Below are 16,067 nucleotides of genomic sequence, written 5' to 3' on the forward strand. Positions count from 1 at the left end.
CCAGCCTCTCCTCACTTGTTCCTCTGCTGTAGACTTGATGGAATTCGATCTACGATGCACCACAGCGACTCACCAAGGCTCCTTCGACAGCACCTTTCAAACCCGCCGCCTCTACCTCCTAGAAGGGCAGCGGATATCTGGGAACACCACCACCGAGATGGAGGTTCCCCTCCGAGTCACTTACCATCCAGACTTGGAAACGTATCAGCCGCTCCTTCACTGTCGCTGTTCCCAAGTCTGTTCCTGCTTGAACTAGGAAAAGTTACTATTCCCCGCGAGCAGAATTTCACAGTAACTTCATTGCAGTGTTAACGTAAGCCTTACTTGTGACTAATAAATAAGCTTTACTTTAGAACATGGAAACGCAAAAGTTGCGAAATGGTGCCACAATCTGGCTAGGCCTCTTGAGGCTGGCACACCACATTTAACCAGGTACCCAGGAGTGTGTGCATCAAGCAGCAGTGAGCAGTGGTGGTGGTGGTGGTGGTGGGGAGGTGGGGAAGTGTCAAGAATCAAAGGCTCCAAACAGATTTGAAACTCTGCATGCTCTCCCTGGACAAACTCCATTGTTGAGTTCCTTTTTAATAGATTATTTTGAAAATATTTATTGGATTCAGATCGAGATGTTGCACGCCCGAGCCACCGCCCCCCCCACCCCCCCCCAGTCCAGACCTTGCAACATTCCTCGTGCTTCTGAACGAGCGTGGACAAGATGGGCCAGCGTCAGGACAAGGACAGCACTGGGGGGTAAGTGGGGTGTGGCTGTTCCCACCAGAGTGGGGCGGGGGATGGGTGGGGAGGGAAGGGAGTTGATATCAAAGAAGGTGCAATGTGAGAGGGCGGAGTGGTGAGGAGTGACGTAGATGGGTGCAGAGTGTCACCTTCTCTCCCCTGCTTCCGACGCTTGGTCATACACACATGCACTCACTCACTCGCACACACCTCCACACCCCATTGGGGAGCAGGGGGAGAAAGTTAACAGTTTGAGCCTCATCACCACTGGAAGGAGACAGAGTAAATAATCCCTTTAATTATATATTTATATAAAAAAATTCCTTTTTTGTTTTGCAAAAGTCTTTGCTTTCTTGTTAGGCTTCTGTCTTTTACAACCTTCTCCCCACAACCGCCCCCCCCCGTCCCCGTCCCCACCCCGCACACACCCCCTCCCCTCACTCCCCCAGACAGACCCCAGCCAGCCCCACCTCACCTTGATTGCGCAATGACGGTTCTTCAGTGATCAAACGCACAGAAACTTGTACGAGAGAGAAAGAGTGAGAGTGTGAGCAAGAGAGAGAGAGAGAGAGAGCGGGCAGCGGGGTGGGGGATATTAAAAACAAGTGCAACCTCAGCTCCCTGCTGTGCCGGGGGAGGTGGGGAGGAGGAGGCTGCGATACTCTCTCCCTACCCTTGTTCCATACACACTTTACTCCCAGCCAGTCTCTGCCACACACTTACATCCCCGTGTGTGTATATCTGTGGGGCAGGGGAAGGAGGGGGGGGTTCTTCCTCTCTCCTTTCTCTCTCTTAAAACATATGATTGGCTAAAATTTGAATATACACATATAGGATTCCCACCGCCATGTATCCCAGTCCTGAGGGAGGAGCTCTCAAGTTCTCCACTCCCTGCATTTCCTCCAAGTTCGACAAAGGAACAAAGTCCTGTTATCTTGAGATTGGGTCCCCCTCGAGCCACAGACCAGAGTCTTTTTCGAGGCACCTACGTCTCTCTCTCTCTGCTGTGCCTGGCCTCACACAGAGATCTCGTAGGTGGTCCCTCCAACCCCCGAGACTTTCTTCACGCCTTTGCTGGGGCTCAGGGGGGCTCCACTAGATGTCCCTGGGCAAGGGGGCGGCGAGCTCTGCCGGGGATCAGCCTTGCTCAGGCTTTTGGGTTGCCCGTTGCTTTTGCTGTGGGAGCCTTTCATCCTCACCTCATCCCTGCACAAAGGAAAAGAAAAATTAATACCAAGTAACTCTCCCTCTACATCATCTTGACAGTGTGTGCCCCACTTTATAGCCAGTGTCCACCATCAAACACTCCCAGGACAGGTACAGCAGGGGGTTAGATACAGAGTAAACCTCTCTCTACACTCCGCCTCCACACCCCCCCGCCCCCCCCAAACACCCCCAGGACAGCTACAACAGGGGTTTAGATACACAGTAAAGCTCCCTCTACACTGTCCCCCCCATCAAACACCCCCAGGACAGGTACAGCACGGGGTCAGATACAGAGTAAAGCTCCCTCTACACTGTCCCCATCAAACACTCCCAGGACAGGTACAGCACAGGGTTAGATACAGAGTAAAGCTCCCTCTACACTGTCCCCCCATCAAACACTCCCAGGACAGGTACAGCACGGGGTTAGATACAGAGTAAAGCTCCCTCTACACTGTCCCCCCATCAAACACTCCCAGGACAGGTACAGCACGGGGTTAGATACAGAGTAAAGCTCCCTCTACACTGTCCCCCCATCAAACACTCCCAGGACAGGTACAGCACGGGGTTAGATACAGAGTAAAGCTCCCTCTACACTGTCCCCCCATCAAACACTCCCAGGACAGGTACAGCACGGGGTTAGATACAGAGTAAAGCTCCCTCTACACTGTCCCCCCATCAAACACTCCCAGGACAGGTACAGCACGTGGTTAGATACAGAGTAAAGCTCCGTCTACACTGTCCCCCCATCAAACACTCCCAGGACAGGTACAGCACGGGGTCAGATACAGAGTAAAGCTCCCTCTACACTGTCCCCCCATCAAACACTCCCAGGACAGGTACAGCACGGGGTTAGATACAGAGTAAAGTTCCCTCTACACTGTCCCCCCATCAAACACTCCCAGGACAGGTACAGCACGGGGTTAGATACAGAGTAAAGCTCCCTCTACACTGTCCCCCCATCAAACACTCCCAGGACAGGTACAGCACGGGGTTAGATACAGAGTAAAGCTCCCTCTACACTGTCCCCCCATCAAACACTCCCAGGACAGGTACAGCACGTGGTTAGATACAGAGTAAAGCTCCGTCTACACTGTCCCCCCATCAAACACTCCCAGGACAGGTAGAGCACGGGGTCAGATACAGAGTAAAGCTCCCTCTACACTGTCCCCCCATCAAACACTCCCAGGACAGGTACAGCACGGGGTTAAATACAGAGTAAAGTTCCCTCTACACTGTCCCCCCATCAAACACTCCCAGGACAGGTACAGCACGGGGTTAAATACAGAGTAAAGTTCCCTCTACATTACCCTTGTGTCCCCTGCCCACTTTATACCCAGTGTCAACATCGGGCGCTCCCAGAGGTTAAACAGTGATCAGGGACAGGAACAAGAGCAAAACAGTGGCTGTGGAAATGTGATATAAAAACAGGAAGTGCTGAAATATTCAGCACAGAGATAGTGTTTCAAATTGAATACAACTTCTCTTCCAAACTGTTTTGTCAGTCAGAATGGAGCTGAAACATGACCTTTCTCTCACTCTCCACAGAGACTGCCAGAGAATATTTCCTTTCTGTTTTTATACAGTGCCTGATTTCCCCTCTTTTTAATCACTGCGCAGCACTCACAGACAGATTCGTTTTGACACCTTTCACCACCCCAGCGCATCCCTAAATCCTGGCAGGATTTGATCTCAAAGCTACAGAGAATTCAGGCCAGGCACCTGCTCACGCAGTAAAGCAACTGATCAAATCGAGAAATCATTTCACGGGGTAGGTGCCGAGAGGTGCTTCCCCCTGGCTGGATAGCGGGGAAGGTAGAGGGGTGGGGGGGAACACAGGCAGCTTTGGGCACTGGGGGTGGGGAAGGGGCCATAATGTGGAGATATCAGTATTGGACTGGGGTGGGACAGTAAGTAGACTCACAATACTAGGTTAAAGTCCAATTATTTGGAATCATGAGCTTTTGGAATCTCGCTCTTACTTCAGGTGAGTGCAGATTTGATTCACAGACAGGGCAAACACAGAAAGAAACTCAGTTTTCAAGACAATGGCTGGAATGCAAGTCTTTACATGTAATCAAGTCTCCATCTCCATAGACTCACAGTGGACTATTCTCCAGAATTAGTTGCATTCTTGGACACACGCATCTCCATCAAGGACGGTCACCTCAGCACGTCACTGTACGGCAAGCCCACAGACAACCTAACAATGCTCCACTTCTCCAGCTTCCACCTTAAACATGTTAAAGAAGCCATTCACTACGGACAAGCCCTCCGCAAACACAAGATCTGCTCAGATGAGGAGGATTGCAACAGACATCTCTCGACACTGAAAGATGCCCTCATAAGAACAGGATATGGCACTCGACTCATCGACACGCCACAACAAAAAAACCACACCAACCTCCTCAGAAGACAAACACGGGACACAGTGGACAGAGTACCCTTTGTCATCCAGTACTTTCCCGGAGCGAAGAAGCTACGGCATCTTCTTCTCCAGAGCCTTCCACGTCATTGATGAAGATGAACCAAGGCCATCCCCACACCTCCCTATTTTGCCTTCAAGCAACCTCAAACGGGCCATTATACACAGCAAACTACCCAGCCTTCAGAACAGTGACCGTGACACCACACAACCCTGCCACAGCAACCTCTGTAAGACGTGCTGGATCATCGACACAGATGCCATCATCTCACATACGAACACCATCCAGCAGGTACACGGTACATACTCTTGCAACTTGGCCAACATTGTCTACCCGATACACTGCAGGAAAGACTATCCTGAGGCACGGTACATTTGGGGACACCATGCAGACGCTACGACAATGAATAAATGAACACCGCTCAACAATCACCAGACAGGAGTGTGCACTTCCAGTCGGGGAACACTTTAGCGGTCATGGGCATTCGGCCTCTGATCTTCGGGTAAGCGTTCTCCAAGGTGGCCTTCACAACAGACGACAGCACAGAGTCGCAGAGCAGAGACTGATAGCCAAGTTCCGCACACATGAGGATGGTCTCAGCCGGAATCTTGGGTTCATGTCACACTATCTGTAACCCCCACGACTTGCCTGGGCTTGTAAAATCTCACTAACTGTCCTGTCTGGAGACAATACACATCTCTTTTAACCTGTGCTTAACGCTCTCTCCACTCACATTGTCTGTACCTTTAAGACTTGATTACCTGTAAACACTCACATTCCAACCATTATCTCGTAAATTGAGTTTGTGTCTATATAGGCCCTGTTTGTGAACACAACTCCTCACTCACCTGAAGGAGGAGCAACACTCCAAAAGCTCGTGCTACCAAATAAACCTGTTGGACTTCAACCTGGTGTTGAGAGACTTCTTACTAGGAGAAGAGGAGACAGGGGGCAGCCTTGGGCACTGAGGTGGGGGGACAGAAGGCAGCCTCGGATGCTGGGGGAGGGGGATAGGGGGTAACCTGAAGCACGGTGGGCGGGGGGTGTGGAGAAGCGGGGGGGGGGGGGGGGGGGGGAAGAGAGAGAGAGACAGGCAGACAGAAAGACGGCAGCCTTGGGCTCTAGGGGGAGGGGAGGGATGGGAGACAGAGGGCAGCCTCAGGCACTCGGGGAGCAGCGGGAGGGGTGGAGGAGAAACAGGGTTAGTCTTGTGTGCTGGGGGAGGTGGAGGGGGTGGGGGAAGGAAAGAGACAGGGGGCAGCCTTGGGTGCTGGGGGGGAGCGAGAGACAGACGGCAGCCTCAGGCACTTGGGGGAGTGAGAAGAGGCGGGGGCAGCCTGAAGCACCGGTGCGGCATGCACAGTTACAGGGCGCTGGAGTCAGCCATTTTGGAAACGAAGTGAATTGCCTTCACTTAGTGTGTTGTGAAGCTTTGATCCACGCCGCCCCCCACCCCGACACACACACACACACACACACACACACACACAGCTGAGGGATGCTCAGTCCTTGGGAATGTTTATGACGCAGATAGAGATTTATTTTTGGGTGTTGAGGGAATGATAGCATGCAGGGAGGGGAACAGGAAAGTGGAGTTGAGGCAGGAGATCGGCTGTGAGTGTGTTGAATGGTGGAGCGAGTTGGAAGTACTGAGTGGCCTTACTCCTGCTTTAACTCGTGTTGCAGCTTTATAGAACCTCAGTTAGGCTGCACTTGGAATATAGTGTTCAATTCTGGTCGCCACACTACCAGAAGGATGTGGAGGCTTTGGAGAGGATACAGAAAAGATTTACCAGGATGTTGTCTGGTCCGGAGGGCATTGACTATGAGGAGAGATTGGAGAAACTTGGTTTGTTCTCACTGGAGCGACGGAGGTTGAGGGGCGACTTGATAGAAATCTACAAGATTATGAGGGGCATGGACAGAGTGGATAGTCAGAAGCTTTTTCCCAGGGTGGAAGAGTCAATTACTAGGGGGGCACAGGTTTAAGATGCGAGGGGCAAGGTTTAAAGGAGATGTACGAGACAGATTTTTTACACAGGTGGTGGTGGGTGCCTGGAACTTGTTGCCTGGGGAGATAGTGAAAGCAGATATGATAGTGAGTTTTAAGGGGTGTCTGGACAAATTCATGAATAGGATGGGAATAGAGGGATATGGTCCCCAGAAGGGTAGGGGGTTTTAGTTCTGTCAGGGGATTTTAGTTTAGTTCAGTTAGCATGATCGGAGCAGGCTTGGAGGGCCGAAAGGCCTATTCCTGTGCTGTAATTTTCGTTGCTTCTTGCTATGTACGGGCAGCGAGGGGTGAAAGCTGTTGAGCCACTGCCAGCAGTGTCTGTGGGATCTTGCTGTTTCCCAGCATCATAAGAGTGTGTGAATCTTTGTAAAACAGATGAAAACGCAGCTGCTTGGGTGATGCGAGATGCTCTGGGACATCCTGAGCTGGTGAAAGTCTCCCTTCCCTACAGCACCCATGAACGAGAGGGGTGACACTTACTTGGGAGCCAGCAGCGGGTGGGTTGTTGCCAGCACTTCGCTGGTCTCCAGCGCAGCTCCATAAGGAGGTCTCGCCACTACGTAGGAGGTCGACTTGCCCATGGCTGAAGAAGGGAGAGGGGCATCAGGCGAGCACATGGAGCGGATTCTGGGTGCATGTGTTCCGCCCTCAGAGACCCTGGAGAAGCGTGTGGGCTGGCCAGGCGCGCCCCCGGACTGTGAGGAAGGGCCGACTGGCGGGGCAGTTCGTTGGGTCGGGCTCCTGAGACCTGGAGAGCGCCTGGGGTCCTCCGAGGGGACACCGCCTCGGGCATGCTGGTGGTGGGCCCTACCCAGGGGTCCCTCCTCTGCCTGCAGCAGCTTCTCCCGCTCCTGCCGTGCCTGACCCTCGACAGAGGGAGCGTCCCGGGGGCAGCGGGGAGGGACTCCATAAGCCCCAGGGGCTAGCGGGTAGCGGTGGAGGTCCGCTTCCCGCTGCTGGGCAATCTTGGCCGACATGAAGGGCGAGTGGTAGCCCGGGGGCTCAGGGCCTGGCACTGGGCAAGGGGACTCGGCCTCAGGGCTGCCTGAAGGGGTGGCCAGGCTGTCATAGGACAAGCTGCCATTGCGGGTCTGGTTGGCAAGGCTCTTGTAGGAGGTAGAGGTGGTGCCCTCGGAGCGGATGGACTGCAGGTGGCTCATCTCGAAGCCTCCACCGTGTGCTGACTTCAGGCTAGATGAGCGCGAGCCATTGGACACCGGTTCAAACTGGAAGCTCTTGTAGATGGTGGGTGAGCGGTAAGCGTCCGACTCCAGATTGGGCTCTGACTTGTAGCTCTGGCTTCTGCTGCTGTCATCAATGGGAGTGGGCTCCTTCACCAACTCGCCTTGGGAAATCTGCACAGTCAACACACAGCAAATCAGCATATCCAGCAAATACTGCAGCAAAATTCCAGAGAGGGGCCCGGAACGCGGGGATTCAGTTACGCCGGAACGCGGGGATTCAGTTACGCGGGGATTCAGTTACCCCGGGGCCCGGAACGCGGGGATTCAGTTACCCCGGGGCCCGGAACGCGGGGATTCAGTTACCCCGGGGCCCGGAACGCGGGGATTCAGTTACCCCGGGGCCCGGAACGCGGGGATTCAGTTACCCCGGGGCCCGGAACGCGGGGATTCAGTTACCCCGGGGCCCGGAACGCGGGGATTCAGTTACCCCGGGGCCCGGAACGCGGGGATTCAGTTACCCCGGGGCCCGGAACGCGGGGATTCAGTTACCCCGGGGCCCGGAACGCGGGGATTCAGTTGCTGCCATGAGGCTGGAGAAGCTGGATTTGCCTCTAAGCAGTGGTGGTCCTGGATGACATTGAGCGTCAGAGATAGAGAGCTTCATCATTGCTAACAAAGCGTTCAGTCACAGCTTTCCAATGGGAATTGTGAAAGACTTGAACAAACTGCTGATATGTCGGAAAAAAGCAGGATGGGGGACAATGTAGCTTAAAACTGAGCATACATAACAGTTTGGAATGGAAGACAGGGAGGGGTGTAGGGGCTGGAGGAGGTTACAGAGATAGGGAGGGGGTGTAGGGGCTGGAGGAGGTTACAGAGATAGGGAGGGGGTGTAGGGGCTGGAGGAGGTTACAGAGATAGGGAGGGGGTGTCGGGGCTGGAGGAGGTTACAGAGATAGGGAGGGGGTGTAGGGGCTGGAGGAGGTTACAGAGATAGGGAGGGGTGTAGGGGGCTGGAGGAGGTTACAGAGATAGGGAGGGGGTGTAGGGGGCTGGAGGAGGTTACAGAGATAGGGAGGGGTGTAGGGGGCTGGAGGAGGTTACAGAGATAGGGAGGGGGTGTAGGGGGCTGGGGGAGGTTACAGAGATAGGGAGGGGGTGTAGGGGGCTGGAGGAGGTTACAGAGATAGGGAGGGGTTATAGGGACTGGAAGGGGTTATAGAAGTAGGGAGAGGTGTACAGACTGGCGGAGGAGTTTACAGAGATAGGGAGGGGTGTAGGGGGCTTGAGAAGTTTCAGAGATAGGGAGGCGGATAGGGGGCTGGAGGAGGTCCAAAACTAGAGGGCATAGATTTAAGGTGAGAGGGGAAAGATTTAAAAGGGACTGAGGTGTAGCTTCTTCGCACAGAGGGCGGTGCGTATATGGAATGAGCTACAAGAGGAGGTGGTAAAGGCAGATACAGTTACAACATTTAAAAGACATTTGGACAGGTAGATGGATGGAAAAGGTTTAGAGGGGTATGCCCAAACATTGGCAAATGGGACTAGTTCAGCTAAAGAAAGATGCTTGGCATGGAGGAGAGGAGTGGAAGGGCTTGTTTCCATGCTGTATATCTCGATGGCTCTATATTCATTGTGTGGCTGCTGTTCCCTTTCCTGGGGTGTGGTGTTGCTGGCTTGGCCAGCATTTATTACTCATCCCTCGTTGCTCCTGTGAAGGTACACAAGAAATCGGAGAAGGAACAGGCCATCTGGTCGCTCGAGCCTGCTCCACCTTTCAATAAGATCATTCAATGAGACAGCCTCAACTGCTTCACTGGGTAGGGAATCCCACAGATTCACAAACCTTTGTGTGAAAAAGTTCCTCCTCAACTCAGTCCTAAATCTGCTTCCCCTTATTTTGAGGCTATGCCCCCTAGTTCTAGTTTCACCTGCCAGTGGAAACAACTCCCCTGCTTCTATCTTGTCTATTCCCTTCATAATCTTATATGTTTCTATAAGACACCCCCCTCATTCTTCTGAATTCCAATGAGTATAGCCCCAGTCTACTCAGTCTCTCCTCATAAGCCAACCCTCTCAACTCCGGAATCAACCTAGTGAATCTCCTCTGCACCCCCTCCAGTGCCAGTATATCCTTTCTCAAGTAAGGAGACCAAACTGTACACAGTGCTCCAGGTGTGGCCTCACCAGCACCTTATACAGCTGCAACATAACCTCACTGTTTTTAAACTCCATCCCTCTAGCAATGAAGGACAATGAAGGAGCTTAAAAGGGAAATTAGGAGAGCCAGAAGGGGTCATGAGAAGGCCTTGGCGGGTAAGATTAAGGAGAATCCCAAGGCCTTCTATAAATATGTGAAAGGTAAAAGGATGAGAAGAGAAGGGATAGGACTTATAAAAGGTGAAGGGGGAAAGGTCTGTGTGGAACCAGAAGAAATGGCAGAGGTGCTTAATGAGTATTTTGCCTCAGTATTCATGGTGGAAACTGATCTGGGAGATTTTGCTACAGATTTGCAGCAGATGGAAAAGATTGAGTATGTGGATATTAAGGAAGAGGATGTGTTAGAACTTTTGAATTCTATCAAGATAGATAAGTCGCTGGGACCAGATGGGATGTACCCCAGGTTACTGTGGGAGGTGATTGCAGAGCCCCTGGCGATGATCTTTGCGTCGTCAATGGAGACGGGAGGGGTTCTGGAGGATTGCGGATGTGGTTCCTATTTTCAAGAAAGGGAACAGAGATAGCCCGGGAAATTAGCGACAGTTGAGTCTGGTCTCAGTGGTTGGTAAGCTGATGGAGAGGCTTCTGAGGGACAAGATTTACGAGCATTTGGAGAGGTTTGGCATGATCAGAAATAGTCAGCATGGTTTTGTCAAGGGCAGGTCGTGCCTTACGAGCCTAGTTGAGTTCTTCAAAAATGTGAATGAACACATTGACGAAGGAAGTGCAGTGGACGTGGTGTACATGGACTTCAGCAAGGCGTTTGATAAGGTCCCCCATGCAAGACTTCTTGAGAAGGTGAGAGGGCATGGGATCCAAGGGGCTTTGGCCTCGTGGATCCAGAACTGGCTTGCCTGCAGAAGACAGAGAGTGGTTGTGGATGGGTCTTTTTCTGCATGGAGGTCAGTCACCAGTGGAGTGCCCCAGGGATCTGTTCTAGGACCCTTGCTGTTTGTCATTTTCATAAATGACCTAGATGAGGAAGTGGAGGGATGGGTTAGTAAGTTCGCCGATGACACGAAGGTCGGTGGTGTTGTGGATGGTCTGGAAGGACGTCAGAAGTTGCAGCAGGACATAAATAGGATGCAGGACTGGGCGGAGAAGTGGCAGATGGACTTCAACGTGGATAAATGTGTAGTCGTCCATTTTGGCAGGACCAGTGGGATGAACGAGTACATTATCAAGGGCAGGAGTCTTAGCAGTGTTGAAGAGCAGAAGGATCTTGGGGTCCAGGTCCACAGGACCCTTAAATCGGCCTCGCAGGTGGAGGATGTGGTCAAGAAGGCGTATGGTGCACTGGCCTTCATTAATCGAGGGACTGAGTTTAGGAATCGGGAGGTAATGCTGCAACTTTATAAGACCCTTGTCAGGCCTCACTTGGAGTACTGTGCGCAGTTCTGGTCGCCTCACTATAGGAAGGACGTAGAAGCTATTGAAAGGGTACAGAGGAGATTTACAAGGATGTTGCCTGGATTGGGAGGCATGCCTTATGAAGATAGGTTGAGGGAGCTGGGACTCTTCTCCCTGAAGAGATGAAGGTTGAGAGGCGACCTGATAGAGGTTTATAAAATGTTGAGAGGAATAGATAGGGTGGATTCTCAGAGGCTATTTCCCCGGGTTGAAATGGTCGCTACGAGAGGACACAGATTTAAGGTGCGGGGAGGCAAGTACAGAAGTGATGTTAGGGGTAAGTTTTTCACTCAGAGAGTGGTGAGCGAATGGAATCGGCTACCGTCAGTGGTGGTAGAGGTGAACTCGCTGGGGTCTTTTAAAAGACTTCTGGATGAGTATATGGGATTTAATGGGATTGGGGGTTATAGATAGGTCTATGGATTGGTAGGTGTTGATGTGATCGGCGCAACTCGTGGGCCGAAGGGCCTGTTTGTGCTGTAGTGTTCTATGTTAAAATTCCATCTGCCTTCTTAATTACCTGCTGCACCTGCAAACCAACTCCTTGAGATTCCTACACAAGGACTCCCAGGTCTCTCTGCACAGCAGCATGCTGCAATTTTTTACCAGTTAAGTAATAGTCCATTTTGCTGTTATTCCTACCAAAATGGATAACCTCACATTTACCAACATTGTGCTCAATCTGCCAGACCCTCGCCCATTCACTTAGACTATCTATATCCCTTTGCAGACTTGGAGCGTCTGCTGCACATTTCGCCACTCATCTTTGTGTCATCTATGAATTTTGACACCTTATACTTGGTTCCCAACTCAAATCATCTGTGTAAATCATAAACAATTGCGGTCCAACATTAATCTCTGAGGCACATCACTAGTCACTGATCGCCAACCAGAAAAACACCCATTTACCCCCCACTCTTCACCTTCTGTTAACCAATCCTCTATCCATGCTAATACATTACCTGCAACACTGTGCACCTTTATCTTATGTAGCAGTCTTTGGTACGGCACCTTGTCAAATGCCTTCTGGAAATCCAGATACACCACATCCACAGGTTCCCCATTGTCCACTGCATATGTAATGTTCTCAAAGAATTCCACAAATTAGTCAAACCTGACCTTTCCTTCATGAACCCATGCTGCGTCTTACCAATGGGACAATTTATATCCAGATGTCTCACTACTTCTTCCATGATGATAGATTCAAGCATTTTCCCCACTACAGAAGTTAAACTAACTGGCCTATAGTCACCCGCCTTTAGTCTACATCCTTTTTTTTTAAACAGTAGCGTCACAGTGGCTGTTTTCCAATCTGCGGGAACCGCCCGAGTCCAGCGAATTTTGGTAAATGATCACTGGTGCATTTGCTATTTCTCCCGCTATCTATTTTAGTACCCTGGGATGTATTCCATCAGGACCAGCAGATGTGTCTACTTATAGTCCCATTAATTTGCCCAACATTCCCTCTTTCATGGTAATGATAGTTTTCAAAGGTAGTTCAATGCAGCCTGGCTTGGTGCTGCCACGGTGCTGTGAGAGAGCAAGGGCAGCATGTTTATCTTGCATGCTTCCCTTCCACACATCCTGAGTATATTTCCCAAACAGCTGCCACTGGCTGCACGGTGCAGGGTGTGATAGCCAGCAGGAAGTGGTTCAGACTCATTTTATAAACATGGCACTGGGTGCTTCCTCAGATCATTTTGTTACAGCTGACAGATGCTTAATCTGTAGCTTCAGCAGCACAAGGCTACCGCATTCCCCCAGCATGTACTCCCCTCACCAGGGCACAGTGACCCTCCAATACTCACCCTGCTGTTCACATCCCTCCAGGGGCCTTACTAACACCCTATCTCTGTTAACTCCTCCAGCCCCCTACACCCCTGCCTATCTCTGTAACCTCCTCCAGCCCTCTACACCCCTCCCTATCTCTAACCTGCTCCTATATCTATATCCCTCACTATCCCTGTAACCTCCTCCAGCCCCTACACCCTCTCCCTATCTCTGTAACCTCCTCCAACCCCTACACCCCTCCCTATCCCTGTAACCTCCTCCTATATCTATATCCCTCACTATCCTTGTAACCTCCTCCAGCCCCTACACCCTCTCCCTATCTCTGTAACCCCCTCCAGCTCCTACACCCTCCTTATCTCTCTAACCTCATCCAGCCCCTACACCCCTCCCTATCTCTCTAACCTCATCCAGCCCCTATATCTCTCTCACTTTTCTTCCAAGTGGGCTGTCAGTCCTTTCCTGATAAATAGCCTCACCGCGCTATGGGGCAGGGAGTTCCACAATTCACCACCCTCTGTGAGAAGTAGTTCCTCCACATTTCAGTTTTAAATCTACCCCCTCTCAACCTATACCTGTGACCTCTTGTTCAAGATTGCCCCATAAGGGAAATCATCCTGGTATCATCCTTCTCTGCATCCTCTCCCGTTATACAAGAAGGGGCCCGGTAGTCAGGACTAAGTGTAGTCGAGGTGATGTTCGCCCAACCTCCCTGCTTTTCAATTCTATCTCTTGAGAACAAAGCCCAGTGCTTGTTTGGTCTTGTATTCCAAGACTGCTTTGCTCCTCTGCCCCTCTGAGGCTGACTACATTCCAAGCAATAAATGACCTCTCTAATCTTCTGATCAAAACAAACCAGCTCTAATTTCGTAGAATAATACAGGTGGCGGCCATTCGGCCATCGAGTCTGCACCGACCAAAATCCCATATTCCACATTTACCCCAGCTAGTTCCCTGACACTTAGGAGCAATTTATCATGGCCAGTCCCACTAACCTGCACATCTTTGGACTGTGGGTGGAAGCCGGAACACCCGGAGGAAACCCATGCAAACACAGGGGAGAATGTGCAGACTCCACACAGACAGTGACCCAAGACTGGAACTGAACCCGGGTACCTGGTGCTGTGAGGTAGCAGTACTAACCGCTATGAGTGGTGTCATGTTTAAGGGGAAGCTGCATAACCATAGTGGGGAGAAAGGGGCAGAGGGCGAGGTGAATGGAGGAGGCTCCCGTGGGGTAGAAACACGAGTGGGGAGCAGCAGGGTTTCTGCCGTGTAAACCCGAAACTGTTCAGAGCGACGTGAAAGTGCCAGAGTCAGGATTGGCGGGGGAGACGTACCTTCTCACTGGCTGAGTGCGTGAGGGCAGTGTGGTTGCGGCCCGGGCTGCTGTAGGCCGGTCTGTACTTGTACATGGTGGGTGTCGGTGGGTTGTCCATTCTGTTCAGCAAGTTGCTCTCTGTGGCCGGGGCAGAGAAAATAAAAACGCTTGGGTTAAAATGCAGAGTCACACAGGAATGTAAACGACTGCCCGCCTGCCTCTCAGAGTAACAGCAACTTTACACATGCATCTGATGGGAACTCTGACCTCAGGCACAGTGCTGGACTACCCGTCCTGTTGAACAGGATGGGTAACGGTGTCCCCCTCAGGGTCTGATTCACCCTGTAAACCCAGATCAAACTGCCCGTCAGTAAGAGGGCGAGTCTGGACATTGAGAATTCAGAGTGGGAGCCAGACAAAGCTGCTATGTCTGAGAGTTAAACTCCCACTCAGGTATGGGCTCACACCACGGGGAGGGACAGTCTGCAATCGACTGGCTGTTATCAATTCACTCCCAGCACACACGCCTGCCACATTTTGACCCCGCACTCTTGGCGGTCACAGGCAACCAACCACGCAAGAAGTCCCCCAGCTCCTGTCCAACTTCAGGTCAGCTCCTGAACCTCCCCACCCTACTGGGAGTATTGGAGCAAGGACACTCACCCTCATTCGTCGCCAGGGACAAGTGAGCCCGGAGGCCTGAGTAACGGTGTAAATCTGGTTTTGGGGGAGGAGGGGGCTCAGCGTCTGCTGACTGGCTCTCCATAATCTCCAGACTTCCTTTGGACTGTGGGACAGAGGAAATTGAGAGTTACTCAACACAGGCTGGAGCTGCCAAACGTGGTGCTCCACATAATACACAAATTCCGCGCAGTACACAAACCCATGCGACAAACCCCCGCGCGATAAACAAATCCGCGCGATAAACCTGCACGATAAACAAATCCACATGATAAACACTGCATGATAACCAAATCCATACTGCAGAGGCAATATTTTAGAGCGCACAGAGGAACTAGGTCAGAAGGAGGCAAATACAGCTCTTCGAACCTGCTCCGCCATTCAATCAGGTCATGGCTGATCTCTCCCTGGGCTCAATCCACCTCCCCACCTCTTCCCCATATCCCCTTATCCTTTTTTTTTGATCTCCTTCTTGAAACCATTCAGTGATTCAGGCTCCACTGCGCTATGGGGCAGTGAGTTCCACAGTTCACCACCCTCTGCGAGAAGTAGTTCCTCCATATTTCAGTTTTAAATCTACCCCCTCTCAACCTATACCTGTGACCTCTTGTTCAAGATTGCCCCATAAGGGAAAACATTCGGTCTACACCTATTTTATCAATACATTTTAGTATTTTGTATCCCTCGATCAGATCCCCTCTTATCCTTTGAGTATGACCCTCAAACTGTTTCAAGCCAGCTCACCAACCTCCACCCCTGCATCATGCTCCGCCACCACATCACCCTCATGCTCTGTCCCAGTGTCACGCTCTCTCCCACACCCTCATGCTCTGTCCCAGTGTCACGCTCTCTCCCACACCCTCATGCTCTGTCCCAGTGTCACGCTCTCTCCCACACCCTCATGCTCTGTCCCAGTGTCACGCTCTCTCCCACACCCTCATGCTCTGTCCCAGTGTCACGCTCTCTCCCACACCCTCATGCTCTGTCCCAGTGTCACGTAGTCTCCACCACCCTCACGCTCTGTCCCTGCGTTCTCTCAGACTCCAGCTCCATCCTCCTCTTTCCCCAGTATCTGCTCCGGCTCTCTG

General features: G+C 51.7%; 1 protein-coding gene across 1 annotated transcript in view; it reads right to left on the reverse strand.

Annotated features, from left to right (window-relative positions):
- Window positions 1-1,167: 1,167 nt before the first annotated feature.
- Window positions 1,168-16,067, reverse strand: part of LOC145338673 (palmitoyltransferase ZDHHC5-like) — a 66,489-nt gene continuing 51,589 nt past the window's right edge. The window contains exons 9-12 of the mRNA XM_080183059.1: window positions 14,962-15,085; window positions 14,318-14,436; window positions 6,856-7,730; window positions 1,168-1,938 (exon numbers count right to left, since the gene is read on the reverse strand). Coding sequence (XP_080039185.1) covers window positions 1,749-1,938; window positions 6,856-7,730; window positions 14,318-14,436; window positions 14,962-15,085 — 1,308 coding nt within the window. The 3' untranslated portion in view covers window positions 1,168-1,748. The remainder of the gene's footprint in view (window positions 1,939-6,855; window positions 7,731-14,317; window positions 14,437-14,961; window positions 15,086-16,067) is intronic.

Source organism: Carcharhinus amblyrhynchos, unplaced genomic scaffold (assembly GCF_965287045.1).
Source record: "Carcharhinus amblyrhynchos unplaced genomic scaffold, sCarAmb.v2.hapA chromosome_139, whole genome shotgun sequence".
NCBI classification, from domain to species: domain Eukaryota; kingdom Metazoa; phylum Chordata; class Chondrichthyes; order Carcharhiniformes; family Carcharhinidae; genus Carcharhinus; species Carcharhinus amblyrhynchos.